Here is a 16,284-nt window from a genome sequence, read left to right on the forward strand (position 1 = left end):
TTAAGTAGAAAACCATTTTATCAGCTTTCTTAATACTTGTTCGTGTGTTCTTTATTGTGAAGAAGTGACTTGTTTCACTGTGTTCATTGGTATAATGTGTTCTTTGTCTCTTACCTATGCACTTAAGCAACTTAACTCAGCTCGCCTTGAAGGAGATAACAATATGGTAAATTTCTCTTACATGCTCAACTTCCTGCATGTAAAATGGCTGAAGGTTTGTTGGCCTACTGTGTTTTCTACATCTTGAGTAAAGTGCCTTCTCTTGCTATTATCTGCATGTAAAAGTCTAAAGTAGTCAAAGCCATGAATTCCTTAGTCCAACAAAAATTACAATATTAGCTGAAGTAATATTGGAACTTGAGGAAAAGAAATTTTGTGTTCTAATTGCCAACTATGTTAGCTATGCCAAATTCAGATTTTAGAAAATAAATTTATATATAAATAGATAGTGCCTTTTATTCTAGTGAAAGACATTAATTTAACTGGCACTTTGTATTTTCACTTTTGGCAAAGAAAACAAAATTTACTTAGAGAAAAGTGTAAAGTTTATAGTTTGACTTTGTTTTTTCATTATCTTTGATGTTTACCTTAATATTCACCCAAACTCTGCATAGAATTAATTACTTCTGCAGTTTCATGCCAAGACATACTCACCCCCTATATTTCTGTAGTAGCAAGGCCAATTCCCTATTTGGTACTAATTTACTTAAGAAAGCTGCAGAACAGTGATAGTTTTGGGCAAGAATCAGAAATGAGAATTGTTCTGTAGTACCCAATATATATATTGAGCTTGATTTGAGGAAGTTTTTGAGATGTTAGCAATTTTTAATTTTTAACAAAATAGAAATATGTAAAATCTGAATATAGCCCAAAAGCTCATAAACATTAGCCAATAAAGATTTATACATGTAGTGTTTGGCATTATACTCCTAGATACATTACATTCATAGAAGTGGTATGGAATCTGCAGTACAGTTATAATAAATTCACAGTTAATTGATTTTATTCCATTAGCACTGAGCTAAAAGGGAGGAAATTCATGTAATAGGAAAGTTTATATACAGAATACTTAAAATGCATTTTTGTTGTTCTAAACTACTCTAATTATTGAAGCGTTGGCTAATTTAAGGCTTTCCTTAGATAGCAAGAGAATGCATTCATTCATTTCCATTGTCCTAGCTGTAGGTGAATGAAAATGTGTGAGCTATTTCAGTCATTGGTAACTTCAAATATAAATCATAGGTTTCATTTTAGGTAAGAATATCCTAAACAAATTAACAAGACTTTGGTTCACTTATTAGGCATCTGTTTTGCTACTGATGTCATCTACTTATAATAAGATGTGTTTAATTCTGGTCATTTTAAATTCATTATATCTCAAGTTTATTGTGCCCCTCTGGTGGCTATATCAATGTCTGTTTATCCCTGCTTTATTTTAGTTTCCTAAAATTCTAGAATTTTAGACTTAAATGAGAAATTAAAAATTGTTTAGTCCAAACCTTTCATTTTACAGAGAGAACTATAACTAATATATTCCCAGTTTTAGAAAACTATTACTTAGTAACTTATAAAATTAGTATAAGATTCAAAAACTAATAGTATTGATACATATGAAGGCATACTTTCACAGTACATTAAGCTGTACTGATTTAGTTACTACTATGTTAATGTGATTCTGAAGGAGAGTATACCCTTGAATTAAAAAAATTACATTTTTCTATACTAAGTTGTAGAAAATGTTAAATTCAACTTTCTTTCATGCTCTATTTTTCTCTAATTTTTAATGCTGGCTAGATTTGGGCAGAGGAAGTGACAAAAGTAAGTAAATTATTAAACTACAGAATTATGAAACAGTTGTTATTCATTCAGTAAATATTTATTGGACAGCAGCCATGAGGCCAGTCATAGTCTTTGCTACTATATCTTATAAAATCTGGAAATTATCATAGAAGAGTCAGAACTGTTTGGCTAATAGTAGCTCCACAAAGCAATGGAACAATGTTACAGAGATGTGCTTTGCACATGCTCTGATACAGTGTTACATTAAGTAGTAATCTTGCCAGGAGACAGTTTAAATACTTGGTTTACTTACATGACAATTATGTAAAATACAGTTTATACCATGTTATTCAGTGATTGAATATGTGTATTGTATGTCACACAAATGAATTTCTTAGATAGCTAAAGCTTGTTCTCTTCAGTACCAGAGCTAAGTCTACTGTCACTTTAGTTGAAAAGATTTGTAAAATAATATTTTACTGCTCCATTAAATACAAGATAGCATATATTTAATTTTACTTATAGTTACGGTATGAATGTACATTATTGTACCATGTAACAATTAGATCTGTTGTTTGTTTTTGAAGTATGTTGTCTCCTCCCTCAGTGTTCAGACTGTCACTTAGAAGCTGTCCATGTGACTGCTACTAGTAGTCCCTCTTTCTGTGTTACCATTTCTAATCTTTCCTAGGATGAGATGTAAAGTAGTTAAGCAAGAATTTAAGGAATAAATTATGACATTAATGTAGATTTGTCTCAAATGCTATTTGAAGTCTTAAGAAGCATTTTTTTATTTACTCCTCATGTTTGTGCCTACCAAAATTTGACCTCCAGATGAGGACAGTACTTAAGATTGAGGGCTTAAGATTGAGGACAGTACTTAAGATTGATAATTGTGGACCCTGACTTTTTCTTTCCTTTTCCCCAACCCAGTGTTAACACTTTATTTTCTGATTTTGTAGGATTACCACCTATATGGTCTATTCTGTGCATAGGTTGTGGGGAGTTTGATTCTATGAATTGGAAATCCAGTGTGAAGTTGTTGACTCCCACTCTCATCCCCCTTTGTAGAATCCATTTATCAACTTAGTTATAGTTTTCCCTTGGCCTTTGATTTTTTTCCTGAACCTCTAGCTTGAAAAGAGGACAGAGTAGCGTGGAAAAGAATATAGGTTGAACAATAAAACCAGGGTCTCTTCCTCTCTGATTAGCATGTAGATACACCAAAACATTTCTGATTCTTCAGTCTCTCTAAGTTCAGGAAATTTGTGATATTATGGGAAGAAGCTCATGAAACAAATATTTACATTTTGAATGTAAAACTTAAGAATATATCAAAATAGATTTGGGAAGATTTTTTTCTTCTGTACTTCTCACTTCTGCCATTTTTATAATTTTAAAACTTCATATTCCTTGAATATTTTAAGATTTAGGCCTATAGAAAAAAAAATAGGTGACAGAACAAGATTGTCACAGCAAATGCCTCAAAAGCATGACCAAAATTTCTAACTTACAGTGACTCAGACCTGATATCACAGATAAAACAAATTCTTGCCCTTTTCCCACGTTACAGCTTCAAAGAATTCTTGCTTCCCTAACCCAACTTCTGTCATATACTCTGGCAGGAGAAGGTATCTTTCCTAGAACTCTATGTCTTAACTATAAAATTAAGTCAGGAAATGAGATCTTCTGGAGGACAGAATAAAAATAAAATAAAAATAAAAATTGATTCTTTCTTTAAACCCTTTTTATCTGTCTTTCTAATATGGATCATTCTCTTCCTAAGTAAATTGACTATGCCAAACCTATTTCAGTTACCTCTGCCTCTCAGATTAGTTATGATCATTATGTGTGTCAAAAGTAGAGATGGTTTGAGAGATTAGACTACAGCCACCCCAGGCATACACTGAAACTTGTTCAGGAAGTGAGATTCATTTCCTTCCTGTCATTTGCCTTTTCTAATACAAAATATGTTGTGCAAAGGTTGACTTCCTAGGCTTTGTAATACAGTGCCTTTCTTCATAATTAAATTATTTATATTTTGCTCAAACACAGAAGACTGATGCCTTATACTTTCTGAGATCATTTTATAACTTTTTCCACCTCGTGCTCAAACTTCCCAGTCACTTACTATGTTATCTAGTTCACTTCCTTATACCTTAAACAGAAATAAAGCCATTTCGAAGGCTTTTCTGCCATTTCTCCTAATGGTCATTAAATCAAATTGTACTTTCATAGAGACCCAAATGGAACTAGTCTTGTTTACTTTTAAAGTTCATTTATTTTTGGTTTACTATGGTTACTTCTACTAATCAAAACTTTTTCCTACTCAACCAAGCAGAAGAGTAAATAAAGCATATCTAACCCTGAAGTGATTGGTTTTCCTTAACACTTTACTTAGGAAGATCATTGATTCTTTGCTTCTCCTGGGACTTGATTTTCTACTTCATACTATCTTCTAGATGACGCATACTTCAGCCTTGCATTCTGGTTTCAGTCAAGTAAAATTTAATCTTGAATTGTTGAGTAATTCAAATTTATATTCATAAATCCAATCTAGTGGTCACTTCTAATCACCTCTCCCAGATCTGTTGCCAGTGGGATGAGAATGACTACAGCAACTGTAGTCATTTTGTTTTGCTGCTACTTCCTTTTTGACTGGTTCACTAGATTAACTGTTGGCACCAAAAGGTGAAGGAGAGGGAGATGCGGTGTGCAAGGAAAATGCTTAGACCTGATTTTTATACTTACTACGTCTTAGAAATATTTTAATTACTTGGATGTGGGGGGACCTATTTATTCTGGAGAGGCAGAATAGCATTATTAATGACATTATCATCAGTGATGATTCCCTGTGTGGGATAAGCTATTTTGCGCAAGTGTGAGATTTTATTTTTCTCTTCCTCACTTACCACCAGCCAAGCTAAAGGTTTAAGATTTTTTTTGCCAGTATCTATTATTTTTAGGTCCCGTTGATTTTTTTAGTGAACTATTTTTCCCCAGCACTGAACCTATATCAGAGGGCCAAAGCTAGTCGTAGTGGTGTGCTATTATATATACCTTTTTCCAAACCTGAGGTCAATGACTTCACCTTGGTAGCTTGAAACGAGCTGTGGTTGGAGTATTCGTACCATGAAAATCAGCACAGTAGAACTTACTCATCCCACTCCCAGCACACCATGGTGTGCCCCATAACTTTCAGAAAAACCCTAGCATATCTTGTATATAATAATGATACTTAAGGCACATTTTATATAAAGTTTGAAAAGAAAACTGAAAAAGTCATTTATTCAAGAAAGAGTACTTTGAAAGAAGCTTAGAACTGTGTGCCTAGAAACAATATGTTTGGTAACTAAACAGAAGAGGTTAAAATCCTATGTCTTCACTTTGAAGTTTTTTCATTTGAGATTAAAGACTTTTTTAAAAAAAATAAAATTAAATTTTAAAAAAGTAATATATGTTGAATTTGTCTTACAAAGAAGCCAATAAATAAATAAATAAATAAATAAAGACTATCTTTAACTTCAAAGTAAAGTAGCTCTAGTGATAATTGAGAATTTTTTTTAACAATTTTTTTTAAGGATTTTATTTATTTGAGACAGATACAGAGAAAGCATGAGCAGGGGGAAAGGCGGAGGGAGTAGCAGACTCCCTGCTGAGCCAGGAGCCAGACGTGGACTATCATGACCTGAGTTAAAGGCAGACACTTACTATCTGTGCCACCCAGGAGAATTTTTTAAATATTATTTTATACATATAAACCAATATTCTTAAAATGTCATGACAGCATATTGACTGTCTCATGGTAGTGTTTCTAGGCTTTTTTGTATATACCATTAAGCTTTGACATTAATCGATTCTTTTGAGTGAAGTACTGGTAGGGAATTGGATAATGTAGAAAAGCTAAGGTATCAAAAACAGGGACATTTAAACACAGCAGAGTCGGGGAATTGCCAGCTTCTCATTTAGGGTTTACTTGGGGGATTTTTAAACTGTCTAAACAAGTGTACATAAAATGTACTAAGTCCTCAAATAAAATTCTAAAACTGTGTTCCAATTTAAGTCTGAACAGGAATTGAGAATAACTCAAAGTGAATTTGATCGTCAAGCAGAGATTACAAGACTTCTGCTAGAGGGAATCAGCAGTACGCATGTGAGTGTTTATTCACTGGGAATTCATTTGAAACAGAAGACTTTGATGGTCCTAAGGCACTGTGAGGGGGGAAACTGAAGTTCAAAACTTTTTCAGTTATTTATCAAGGAAATTTAAATTGCAGTGCTTTCCAACATATTTAAAGAAATATTTTAAATTTTTGTTTACACCTCAATACCTAGTTCTCCCACCATCATCAAATCCATTTGTTGAGTTTTGTTAGCGCCATAATTTGTTCTTACACTATTAACTGAGGTCAGCCTTGATAAGCATGGTAGTAAAATGCTAGATACTGGTGATTTTCCCTGAGTATATGTGCTCTCCTTACCCCTTGGAATTTAACACGTTTAAGTAGATTATAGATCTAAGAGGTAACTGTAACTTTCCTTTACAGGCCCATCATCTCCGCTGTCTGAATGACTTTGTGGAAGCCCAGATGACTTACTATGCACAATGTTACCAGTACATGTTAGACCTCCAGAAACAACTGGGAAGGTTGTAATTTCCTTTTCACACATGAAACTCCTGATAAGAGAAGAAATTCAGATTTTTGTATATGAACTAATAATGGAGGTGAAGAATAGAAGAATTAAAGGCTTTTATTAGCTTACTTAAAATCAGTTTTGTTTTGTTTTAAGGAAAGTAATTGTCAGACTCGTGAGGTAACAAAACCATGGTGTGCTCTTCTGGCACCCAAAAACTTAACAGGGATGAGAACATGGTTTAGGTGAATACTTTTTTAGTGCTATGTAGAGAAAACTTAAGTGTTTGAAGTATACTTCTCTCTTAAAATACCTTCCAGTTAGTTGAGGGAGATTACATTTGCCCTTAGAGATAAACTAATTTATTCTTACTCATTATTTACCTGTCCACTATTTAAAAAAAAAAAAAAAAAAAGTTTTAGAATAGTCTATAAGACCTCAAGCCCATGATGTAATTACTAAAAATTATATTTTAATATACTTTAAAGCAAAATGATAGCACAAAACATGCATGGCTTGGTCAGTCATTCACCAGATGTTTATTGAATACCTGTCATATACCAGGCACTCTTCTCTAGGATTACATCAGCAAACAACAGGCAAAATTGCTTTCCATTATGGAGCTCACATTGTAAGGAGACACTAGAAATAAAACAATGTATAGGACAAACATGGTCTCTGCTAGGTCTAGATAGAAATACCTCAGTATTTAAAGTCTAGCTAGAAGTAAAGGGCCATTGGCAGATAGGCAGTAAGTGGAAAGTAGAAGTGCAGGTTTCTGTGAAGGACCTCTAGCTGTGACTCAGGTGGGTCTGACAAAATTTCACAGATGAAATTATTCTAGTGGAAATAATGTAGATAAAAGTAGCCAGGACACATTTTCCAGACAAAGGAAGAACAACATATGTGGAATGGCCAGAGAAAAGAGATAGTGGCAAGTTGAGGGAACTGACAGTAGTTTGTTCTGGTTGGAGCATACATAGTGTTTGAGTTAAGAATGGAATGGTTGATAAGGCTACAAGAGTGAAGCAGGGTCATATCACCAATGCCTTGTAAAGTAAGTAGTGATAAGGAGTTTGAGACTTATATAGTGAGGAGCCATTAAGGCAAGGGAGTGATATAATATTTAAGGAGAAATATAAAGAGAAATTATTTTCAAGGAATAAGTTCTTTTAAAAATCACTTTGGTGTTCCTTTCTGCATATTAATCCTTTAAAACTAGACCTAGAACAAAATTAGGCACATCCACAAAACCAATTTTAGACCTAAAGATTAATTGTAGCCAGATACCACTGGTTATTCCAATAAGGTTTACAGAAGATTCATACTTCTGTATATTTGAAGTTTGTTAATGGTATTTAGTATCTGAAAGCAGAATACTACTTTATCTCCACTTCATTACAACTATTTTAAGCTCAGGAAGGCTTAGTACTTTCTTTTCACTTTCCTGTTACTCTGGGAGTGCAGCAAAGGGATTGCTGTTGTTACCATTCATACCTGTACTCCATTTAAAGCCACACAAATGCTTGGAACTCTGCCATTCAAACAAAATGCTAGTATTGCACTTCTGGATAAGCTCAAACATTACAGACTGAAATGGGTACTATTGTTCTAGGGAAGAAGTCTGGCTTATCTCGCTACCCGCAAAGAATTAGATTACTGGTAAGGACCAATGATAGAGTGTGGGGGGACTTTTTAAGTCTTTAATGTTGCAAGTTAGGCTTTTTAAGAGAGTATATAGAAATACTCAAATGCAGTATTGGCCAAATCATCCAGTTACACTCTAATTCAGAAGCTATTTCTGCAGAGTAGAGCCAGGTTGTCATGTTAATTGTTATAGTAGTGTTGGTAGTAGTAGTAGTCGTAACTGGCAGTCACTTCGGAAGGGCTCCAGTTGTCCTCAGGCACTCCTCTGGACACCTCATATGTAATGTGATAGTCCTCACACCAGTAAGGGTAGGTATTGGTATCTGCATTTTACAGATGAGGAAACAAGTCACAAAATTTGTAAATGTATTTTATTTTTAAATAATCAGAAGGTTTTAATATATCAAGCTACAGTGGCAAAAAGTCTGTAGTTTTTAAAATATATCAGTAAAAGTTCTTAGAAAGTAAAAATGGTCTTTCAGGGTTTTGTTGTTTGGTTGGGCTTTTTTGTTTTTGTTTTTACCATTAATTTCTCAAAATTGACATAGGTAAACCTCAGTGGTAAATGAAGGCTAATTATACTAGTAAATTTGAAAGTAAAATTCCATGGTTAGAGACTTTCAAAACCCCACATATGTGGGGAATGAGAGCTTATTTTTATTTTTAATCTTCAGAAATATATATATTTAGTCACAGCTGAGTTCCTCAGTTCACTGAGGAAGAGTTGCTAGGAAAGGTGTTCCTAACTTTAGAGTAAAATCTGAATTAGAAATTAGGATTTCTTATCATTAGAACCCTGTTAATTTGTCAGAGAAATATTTGCTTTAATTTTTTAAAAATGCACTATTCCAGTCAGGAAGGATACAATGTAAACAAAACAGACTAAATCTCTCTCTTCACTGAACCTACATTCTGTTTGGGGGCAGAGGGAAATAGAAAATCAATAGGTATGTGATTTGCATAGTGTATTAGAAGGTGATAAATACTGTGGAGAAAAATAAGCAGGGAAATACTTCTTGATTAGGAGTAGAGGCTTACACTAGTTAGGGAAGACAGACTTGAAAGAGGAAGCAAAGCAGGCAGGCAGGCATCTGAGAGAAAGTGCTCCAGGAGAGTGTATAGTAAGTAGAAAAGCCCTGCAGCAGGAAAATAGCTGTGATGTTCAGGCAGCAGTAAGGAGGGCTTGGCTGGAGATGAATTGAGGAAACAGGAAGCTGGGAGAGAGAGGGCTTTGGCCTTTACTCAGACATGAGGAGCCCTTGGAGAGTTTTACTCTGACCTTTGATAGGATCGTTCTTGCTCCTCTGTTAAAGGTAAATGTTAGGGGGCATGTGTGGAAGCTAACAGACCTGTTAGAATTTACCATCCAGTCAGGAGATGATGGTGGCTTGGATCAGGGTGATTGTGGTAGATGTGGTAGAAGCAGTCAAACCCTGGGTGTATTTTAAAGGTAGAACCAGCAGGATTTGCTGAAAGACTTCATTTATATGGGGCTTAGAGGAGTCCAGATTACTGTAGGTGCTTGGCCTAAACAACGAAAAGAATGGAGCTGTAGTTCGTTAAAATAGGGAATGCCACAAGAGGAGCAAGTTGGGGTAGTGTATTACCCCAGGTTTATACCAGAAGCCCAGTTTTAGACATCTGAAATTTGAAATGCCTATCAGACATCTAAGTGGAGATATGGAGATACGCAGCTGTAGGACATACAGCTTTTGAGTTTGGGGGATAAATTAGAGGTAGAAAGTAGAGAGTGGTCAGCTTATCAAGGGTATTTAAATCTGAGACCAAATGAAAGCCTAGCTCTAAGTATAGGTAGAGAAAAGAAGAGGGCTCAGGGTTGAGCCCTGAAGCACTCCCAACACAGCTTAAGGAAGCAGTGGAATGGAGTGACAGGTAAGATGTAAACCAAGAGTGTGACCTGGAAGAAGATAGAGGAAAGTGGAGGGAAGGGATCCACTCTGATCACTAGATAGGCCAGGTGAAGTGAGTATTAATAGACTGCTGGATTTAGAACAACAAAGTCATTGCTGTCCTCAACAAGAGTAGTTCTAGTGGAACAGTGGAGGCAAAAGCTTGTCTATAATGTAAAAGAACAGGAGAGGGACTGTGATGTTGAATTTAGATAAGTCTTTCAGATGCGTTCTAGTGTAAAGAGGAACAGAAAAATGAAGCAGTAGCTCTAGGAGAAAGTGTGTCTAGCAGATTCTTATTTTTTAAGATAGAAATTAGCATATTTGTAAGCTGATGAGAATGATACAGTACATGGAGAAATAAGATAGCATGGGAAAGAAAAGGAAGATTGCTAGTGTGATGTCCTTGAGAGGAAAAAGAAAGTGAGATTTTTGTGCAGAGGTGAAGAAATTAACCATAGAAGTGTAGACAGCTCATCTGTAGTAAGAGGACAGATGATCACAAAAGCCTAGATGTTTCGTGATTGTTCTTTTTCTACTCAGTTCAAAAGGAAACAACTCATTGACTGATTATAAAGGTTAGGAGATTATTGCTAGAATTTAACTGCTTTCTTTATGCTGTTGGCTGACTGTGATTTCCAGATGGCACAATGGTCATAAAGAGAAGGAAATTGGATTTTATGGAGAGATAAATTTCACCCACCTTACCAGATGAGGTCTTTTTATACTTATTAAGATTTAAGTATGAATTTTCAACCTTAGAAATGGTTGGGTGAGAATGAATATAGGCCAGCCATTGTATGCTGTTTTCCATTTAGTATTGGAGAAACATTGAATGAAATTTTAATTATCTTTAAATTTTAAGATATATTTATAGCACATGAATCACAGAGATTTTACTCATTTCTAATAAAACTTTTATTTTTACCCCCTAAAAAATAAAAGACAGAATGAATTTGTGAAATTTGCCCTATTCTCAATTTGAGTCTTCAATATGATAATTACTAGTCGTAGCATAATATTTGAATGCCCATGTCGTCACCTGTCTGTATGCCCATTAAGGAATGATATTTTTTCTTCTTAGTATCTTCAGCTTGTGGTAGTGGTTCTGGACATGTGAATGCTCCTTAATATTTGTCATTTAAATAAGTAGAAGAATGTGATTGGATCAGTTTTATAAAAAAGTATGGCTCTTGAAATATTTCTCAAAGAATTAACTTGAGAAAAATTTCACTCTTTTGATAGTATCTAATATAGAAGTAGTTTTTCTTGTGTTTAACAACTCTTAAAGTCAGGAAAAGATTAATAAAACATACTAGTGAAAGTTTTTTGGAAGTGTTTTAAGGATAAACAATTTTTTCAGGAAAAAAATGGCATTTTTTTAACTTTATAATTGTGAAGAGAGCTTTGAAAAAAAAAAACAAACTTTAAAGGACTTATATTTGGAAAACACCTGAATTTTCTATTGTATAACTGGCCCGAAAGGCTTAAGTTAGATAGCAACCTTTGTCATTAAAATATTACTGACTTCTGTCTTTATCCAGTGGAAGTTGGTAGAAAATAAACACTGCCACCAAGTGGTGGTATTCAGAAGCTCTAGTAACTGGTCTATTGGACATTTTCTTTTCAACAGTTTTCCATCCAGTTACTGTAACAACAATCAAACTTCTGTGGCACCCGTGCCATCTGCTTCATCAAACGTGATTGGTTCTTCTGCCTTGTCTTCAACAAGTGGCCTAGTAATTGCCTCTCCTACCAACCTCATTGACCTTAAGGAGTGCAGTGGCAGCAGGAAGGCCAGGGTTCTATATGATTATGATGCTGCAAACAGTAGTGAATTATCACTTCTGGCAGATGAGGTAAGTAATATATGGGTATAGGAAAACCTTTATCATAGATTGACGTATTTTCTAGTATTATAGTAAAGTGTAAATTCCTCATTAATTTTTTGGAAATAGTTTATCGTGAATACTTTCATAGATTTAAGATGGTTATATTAGCATTTTATTAAAAAAATTTACTATTCTTTAACAAAATAGAATATCACAGAACTATTTAAAGCTATTAACTGCTAAGTAACTAGAAGATTTCTAAAACTACCTCTAATAAAATCCTTTATCTTTTACCAAAATTGAGAAAAATGTTTAAAGAACTTTAGTAATGAATAAACAGATTACAAATCTTATTACTCTTCTATTTGCTTATTTTGTAACATAGTTAATAACTGGAAACATTTTATTTTGTAGGTGATCACTGTGTTCAGTGTCGTTGGAATGGATTCAGACTGGCTAATGGGGGAAAGGGGAAATCAGAAGGGCCGGGTGCCAATTACCTACTTAGAACTGCTCAATTAAATAGGTGGACTATGGAAAGATTACCCATCATGAAACCAGTATTTATATACAATTAACTCTAAATAAAGCAGGTTTAAGTATCTTCCATGTTAATGTTCTTAGGAGACTGAAAAGAAAATACCAGCCACCAGAAGCCAGCCTTTCTGCCAATAAAATTGCATGGTACATATTTCATTACAGAATTTATGTTAGTGCTTTCATGCCAAGAATGTTTTCTTACAAAATTCTCTTTCTACTGAGGTTTCACTAATAAGCAGCTTCTACTTTTGAGCTCCAACTTAAAGCAGAACTGTTTTCTACTGAATTTTTCATTAATGGCAAGCTTTTTCTTTTATGTAAAATAAATTTATTGTGAATTGATATCAGTGACTCATTTATTAGGTATAATTAATAACCAAAGAATAACACTAAAATTTGTTTTAAGCTGTTGTTTTAAAAAGAGCTCTAGGATATAATCCTCTTTTGTGGAAAATAGATTATTTCTGAATGTTTCCATAAACAGAAATGCAATTATACCATGTTTACCTTGTTTTCTAACAGAAATTGAATTATTTCAATACTGTATCTCAGTGGTTAGTGGGTTTTGGGGGTTTTATTAAACACTACTAAATGATTTCTTCTAAAGTTAAAAACTAGTCCTTGAAAAACATTATTACTCTGGTATATTTTCAGCTAAGGTTCTAAAACATCTGGATCAAGATCAATTCACTAAACAATGTTTTTTTAAGATTGTTCAGTTGGAACAATGTAATGCATAATCAGAATGAGATATGTTTAGAACATACTTCAGTAAAGAAAATTTGTTCTTATGGAACAACAGTCCTTATCAAAATATAGATTAGTGCAACTACACCCATCATAGAAAAATTGTATACAAACAGAATACATTTTTGGTTACTCTAAGCCTACTAATTTTGAATGTTTATTAATGAACTTAGGTTATCTTGATCAGGATCTTTGGTTATGAAACACACTAATGAAATCATTGGTGCCACCCTTGCAGTCAAAAAATTGCTATTTGGACCATAGCTGTTAATCAGATTGTTTCCATGTTAGGACTTCTGCATTCATTTTCATTCATTCATTGTTGAGGGCCAGGAACTATACTGATCTACTGAGCTGCACAGTCCTTCCCCGGCATACCTTAAAGACCAATGGAGAATACAGAAAAATAAACAGTTGCCATATAACAGAATCCATGTCATGATAGAAGAAATACAGGGTACTGTGTTTGGGAACTTTGGGAGTCACCTAAATCAGATTTGGGGAGTAGGAGATGGTTTGGAGAGGAAGTGTTCCAGGCAGAGGGAAAAAGATGTGCAGGGCCTGGAGGAAAGAGAATGTAGCATATTCTGACAATTACAAGTAGTATTTCAGTCTGGCTTACACACGAAGTGCAAAAGTGTAGTTGATTTCCTCAGAGAATGTTAATGTATTGAAATATTTTTTGGTACTTTAAAAAATGATGAACCTTTAACACAAAAAAAGGTATTTTTAAATGTGTTTAAGAGCTCCTAGTAAGAGCTTTGTAAACATGTTGATAATAATTTAGTTCACAGTCCAAACTTCAATAAGTAGTTGTTACCCTCTTATTTCTGTGCTGAGACACATTCCTCTGCAATTTTTTAATTGTACAAAGACTTTGATTCACACTGTGAATCACCATACTCAACCCTAAAAGCTGTTCAAGCTGTTTAATTAGCTGTAGCTCCAGGTGAGTGAGTGAGCTGTTTATTTTCCTAGAAAGGAAGTTCCAGAGCCAGCCTGGAGTACTGTCTTTCATGAGACATGAGTTCAGGTTTAGGTTTTAAAAGATCATACAAAAAATCCAGGTCAACTCAAACAGCAACTATAAATTAGGCTTATGGGAAGTAGAGTAGTAAAGTAGGGGAAAGTATGGGAACTGGAGTGAAATGGCCACAGGTTCAAATCCAATCTTCCTCACATCCTGTTCTCTTTGAGCCTGGACTCCCAACACTGTATCAACTGTTGTTTCCTCATTAGTAAAATAGGGATAATAATTAATGCCACCTAAGGTTACTATGAGGATTCTGTAGCAAATGTTAACTTGCTTGGTAAGTCATTTTTAGGGAAAAGTTTAACACATAGTAGAAACATTCTGTAAATACCAGTTTCCCTTCATTAACCCCTATAGCTTCCTGGCCTTATTTATGACTGTGTACCACAGATACCTTTTATACCCACGCTCTATTCTACTCATCGACCCTGTCCTCCACCCCACTTAAAAAGGAGAACTAGATCTAGGTTTAACCTCACTGCAGCCAGCATAAGTTTTTTATCAGAACCTTCTGTTTTCCATCAAATGAATGTTGATTATAACCCTATGTGCAGTAGCCTTCAATAATACTAAGATTCGAATGCTTCTTGTGCCTTTGTCTACCACAAATCCACCATAATACGTGGACTTGTTCTTACGTTTGTTGCTTTTTACTTTAAAGGAGTTTTGTTTGTGGGGGTGGGGGGGGTAGCTTGGTTTTTTTGTGGGTTTTTTTTATTTTGGTTTTGACTTCTGAAGTCATGGATTTAATTTTTACTCAGGTAAAAGCCCATAAAGGTTTTTAGGCATGGAAGAAAAGCTTAGGAAGGCTAGTAACATGGTGCAATTTTAAATGACTTAAATAAGCTCTGTGCCCCTGAGCTTAACCTAAAAGTTTAATAACATGTGAAGGATGTACATATGAATGAAATAATAAAATTGGAAATAATTATAGGCACTTTTTTAGACAGACAAAAATGATTGGGTTGTTTCTACATTTGTTGTCAAAATAATCTAACATCAGAGGTCATGGTGTTAAATTGTTTTTTATGGTGCTAGTCAGAAAAATTCATATTGTAGGACATTAGGTCCCAGAAATGGGAATGTGCCTCATTCTGAATAACAGGAGAGCTAAGAGACCTGAGGCTGGGGTCGCCAGTGGCTGAGAGGCATCCTCATAGTCTGCCATTCTCCACCAGAACAAAGGAACAGAATGTGAATGGAGGAGCTGGTGTGCGAGGGCATTTCTGAGATATACTGTGGGAAAGATGACAGAGTGCAGGACAGGAATCAACAGCTTTGTTTACCCAGAGAGGCCCAGCTTACCTCCATGCGTTGACTGGATTCCTCAAAAGATCTCTTCCCTACCTCCCGAGTGCTTGAAATTTTGAAATATCTTTTCTAGCATGTAGCACTTAAGGCCTGAATAAGGAGCTATAATAGCTAGCTAGCTTTGCCTCAACCTCTCCTCCAGATGACTAAGTGGCCCCTACTTAGTGGTGAGACTCTAAAGGGGAGAAGGGAGTTGTGCCCTTTCTCCCACATTATCCTAATTAGAAAGTCTGTTCAGTAGGGCAGTGGTTCTCTGTGTTGAGACCCTAGGAAAGGCAGCATCAACATCACCTAGGGACTTGTTTCAAATGCTAATTCATATTTCCAAGTACTTTCTACCTTTATTTGTACTGAATTTTTTGTCTTGAGGCTATAGAACTAGTCTTAGTTCTTCCATGTAACATTGTAAAAATAGTTAAAGACAAAAACTGTCTTCTGATCTTTACTGTATTCTAACACTGTCATAATTATATAGTTCTATAATTTATTTGATTAGTATGTATCTGTCAGTCTAGAATGCAGGCTCCCTGAGGTAGAGGTTATAATTTTTTTTATCACAATTAAATTTCCAACTCTTAGTACAAGACTTAGCACATTGTATGTACTCAGTAAATATTTGTCAAATGAAAGGGGAGGAATGCAATTCCTAAGCCTTATCCAAGATCTACTGAATCTGTTTTTACAAGTTTGAGAACCACTTCAGTAGAAAACAAAAACTTGTCTTCCACCTTCAGGTACTACCTGACATCACTGGAGAAATCCTCCCTGGCTTCCGCACCGTCACCCAACACTGCTCTCTCAAGTGTAGAGGCACCTTGCTGGGCTGTATTATGAGTGCTCGTGATGGAAT

At 34.8% G+C, this 16,284-nt stretch overlaps 1 protein-coding gene across 3 annotated transcripts in view; it reads left to right on the top strand.

The window, feature by feature from the left end:
* SH3GLB1 (SH3 domain containing GRB2 like, endophilin B1) overlaps positions 1–12,685 on the top strand; it is a 33,738-nt gene extending 21,053 nt beyond the window's left edge. Inside the window, exons 6-11 of one of the 3 annotated variants that reach the window (XM_004752658.3) lie at positions 128–166; positions 1,795–1,818; positions 5,843–5,932; positions 6,327–6,427; positions 11,605–11,830; positions 12,218–12,685. In XM_004752658.3, coding sequence (XP_004752715.1) covers positions 128–166; positions 1,795–1,818; positions 5,843–5,932; positions 6,327–6,427; positions 11,605–11,830; positions 12,218–12,325 — 588 coding nt within the window. In that variant the 3' untranslated portion in view covers positions 12,326–12,685. The remainder of the gene's footprint in view (positions 1–127; positions 167–1,794; positions 1,819–5,842; positions 5,933–6,326; positions 6,428–11,604; positions 11,831–12,217) is intronic. The other 2 variants (XM_004752659.3, XM_004752660.3) reach the window with 2 other exon arrangements.
* Positions 12,686–16,284: the final 3,599 nt, after the last annotated feature.

Source organism: Mustela putorius, unplaced genomic scaffold (assembly GCF_011764305.1).
Source record: "Mustela putorius furo isolate JIRA1106 unplaced genomic scaffold, ASM1176430v1.1 tig00003853_pilon_pilon_pilon, whole genome shotgun sequence".
Taxonomy (NCBI): domain Eukaryota; kingdom Metazoa; phylum Chordata; class Mammalia; order Carnivora; family Mustelidae; genus Mustela; species Mustela putorius.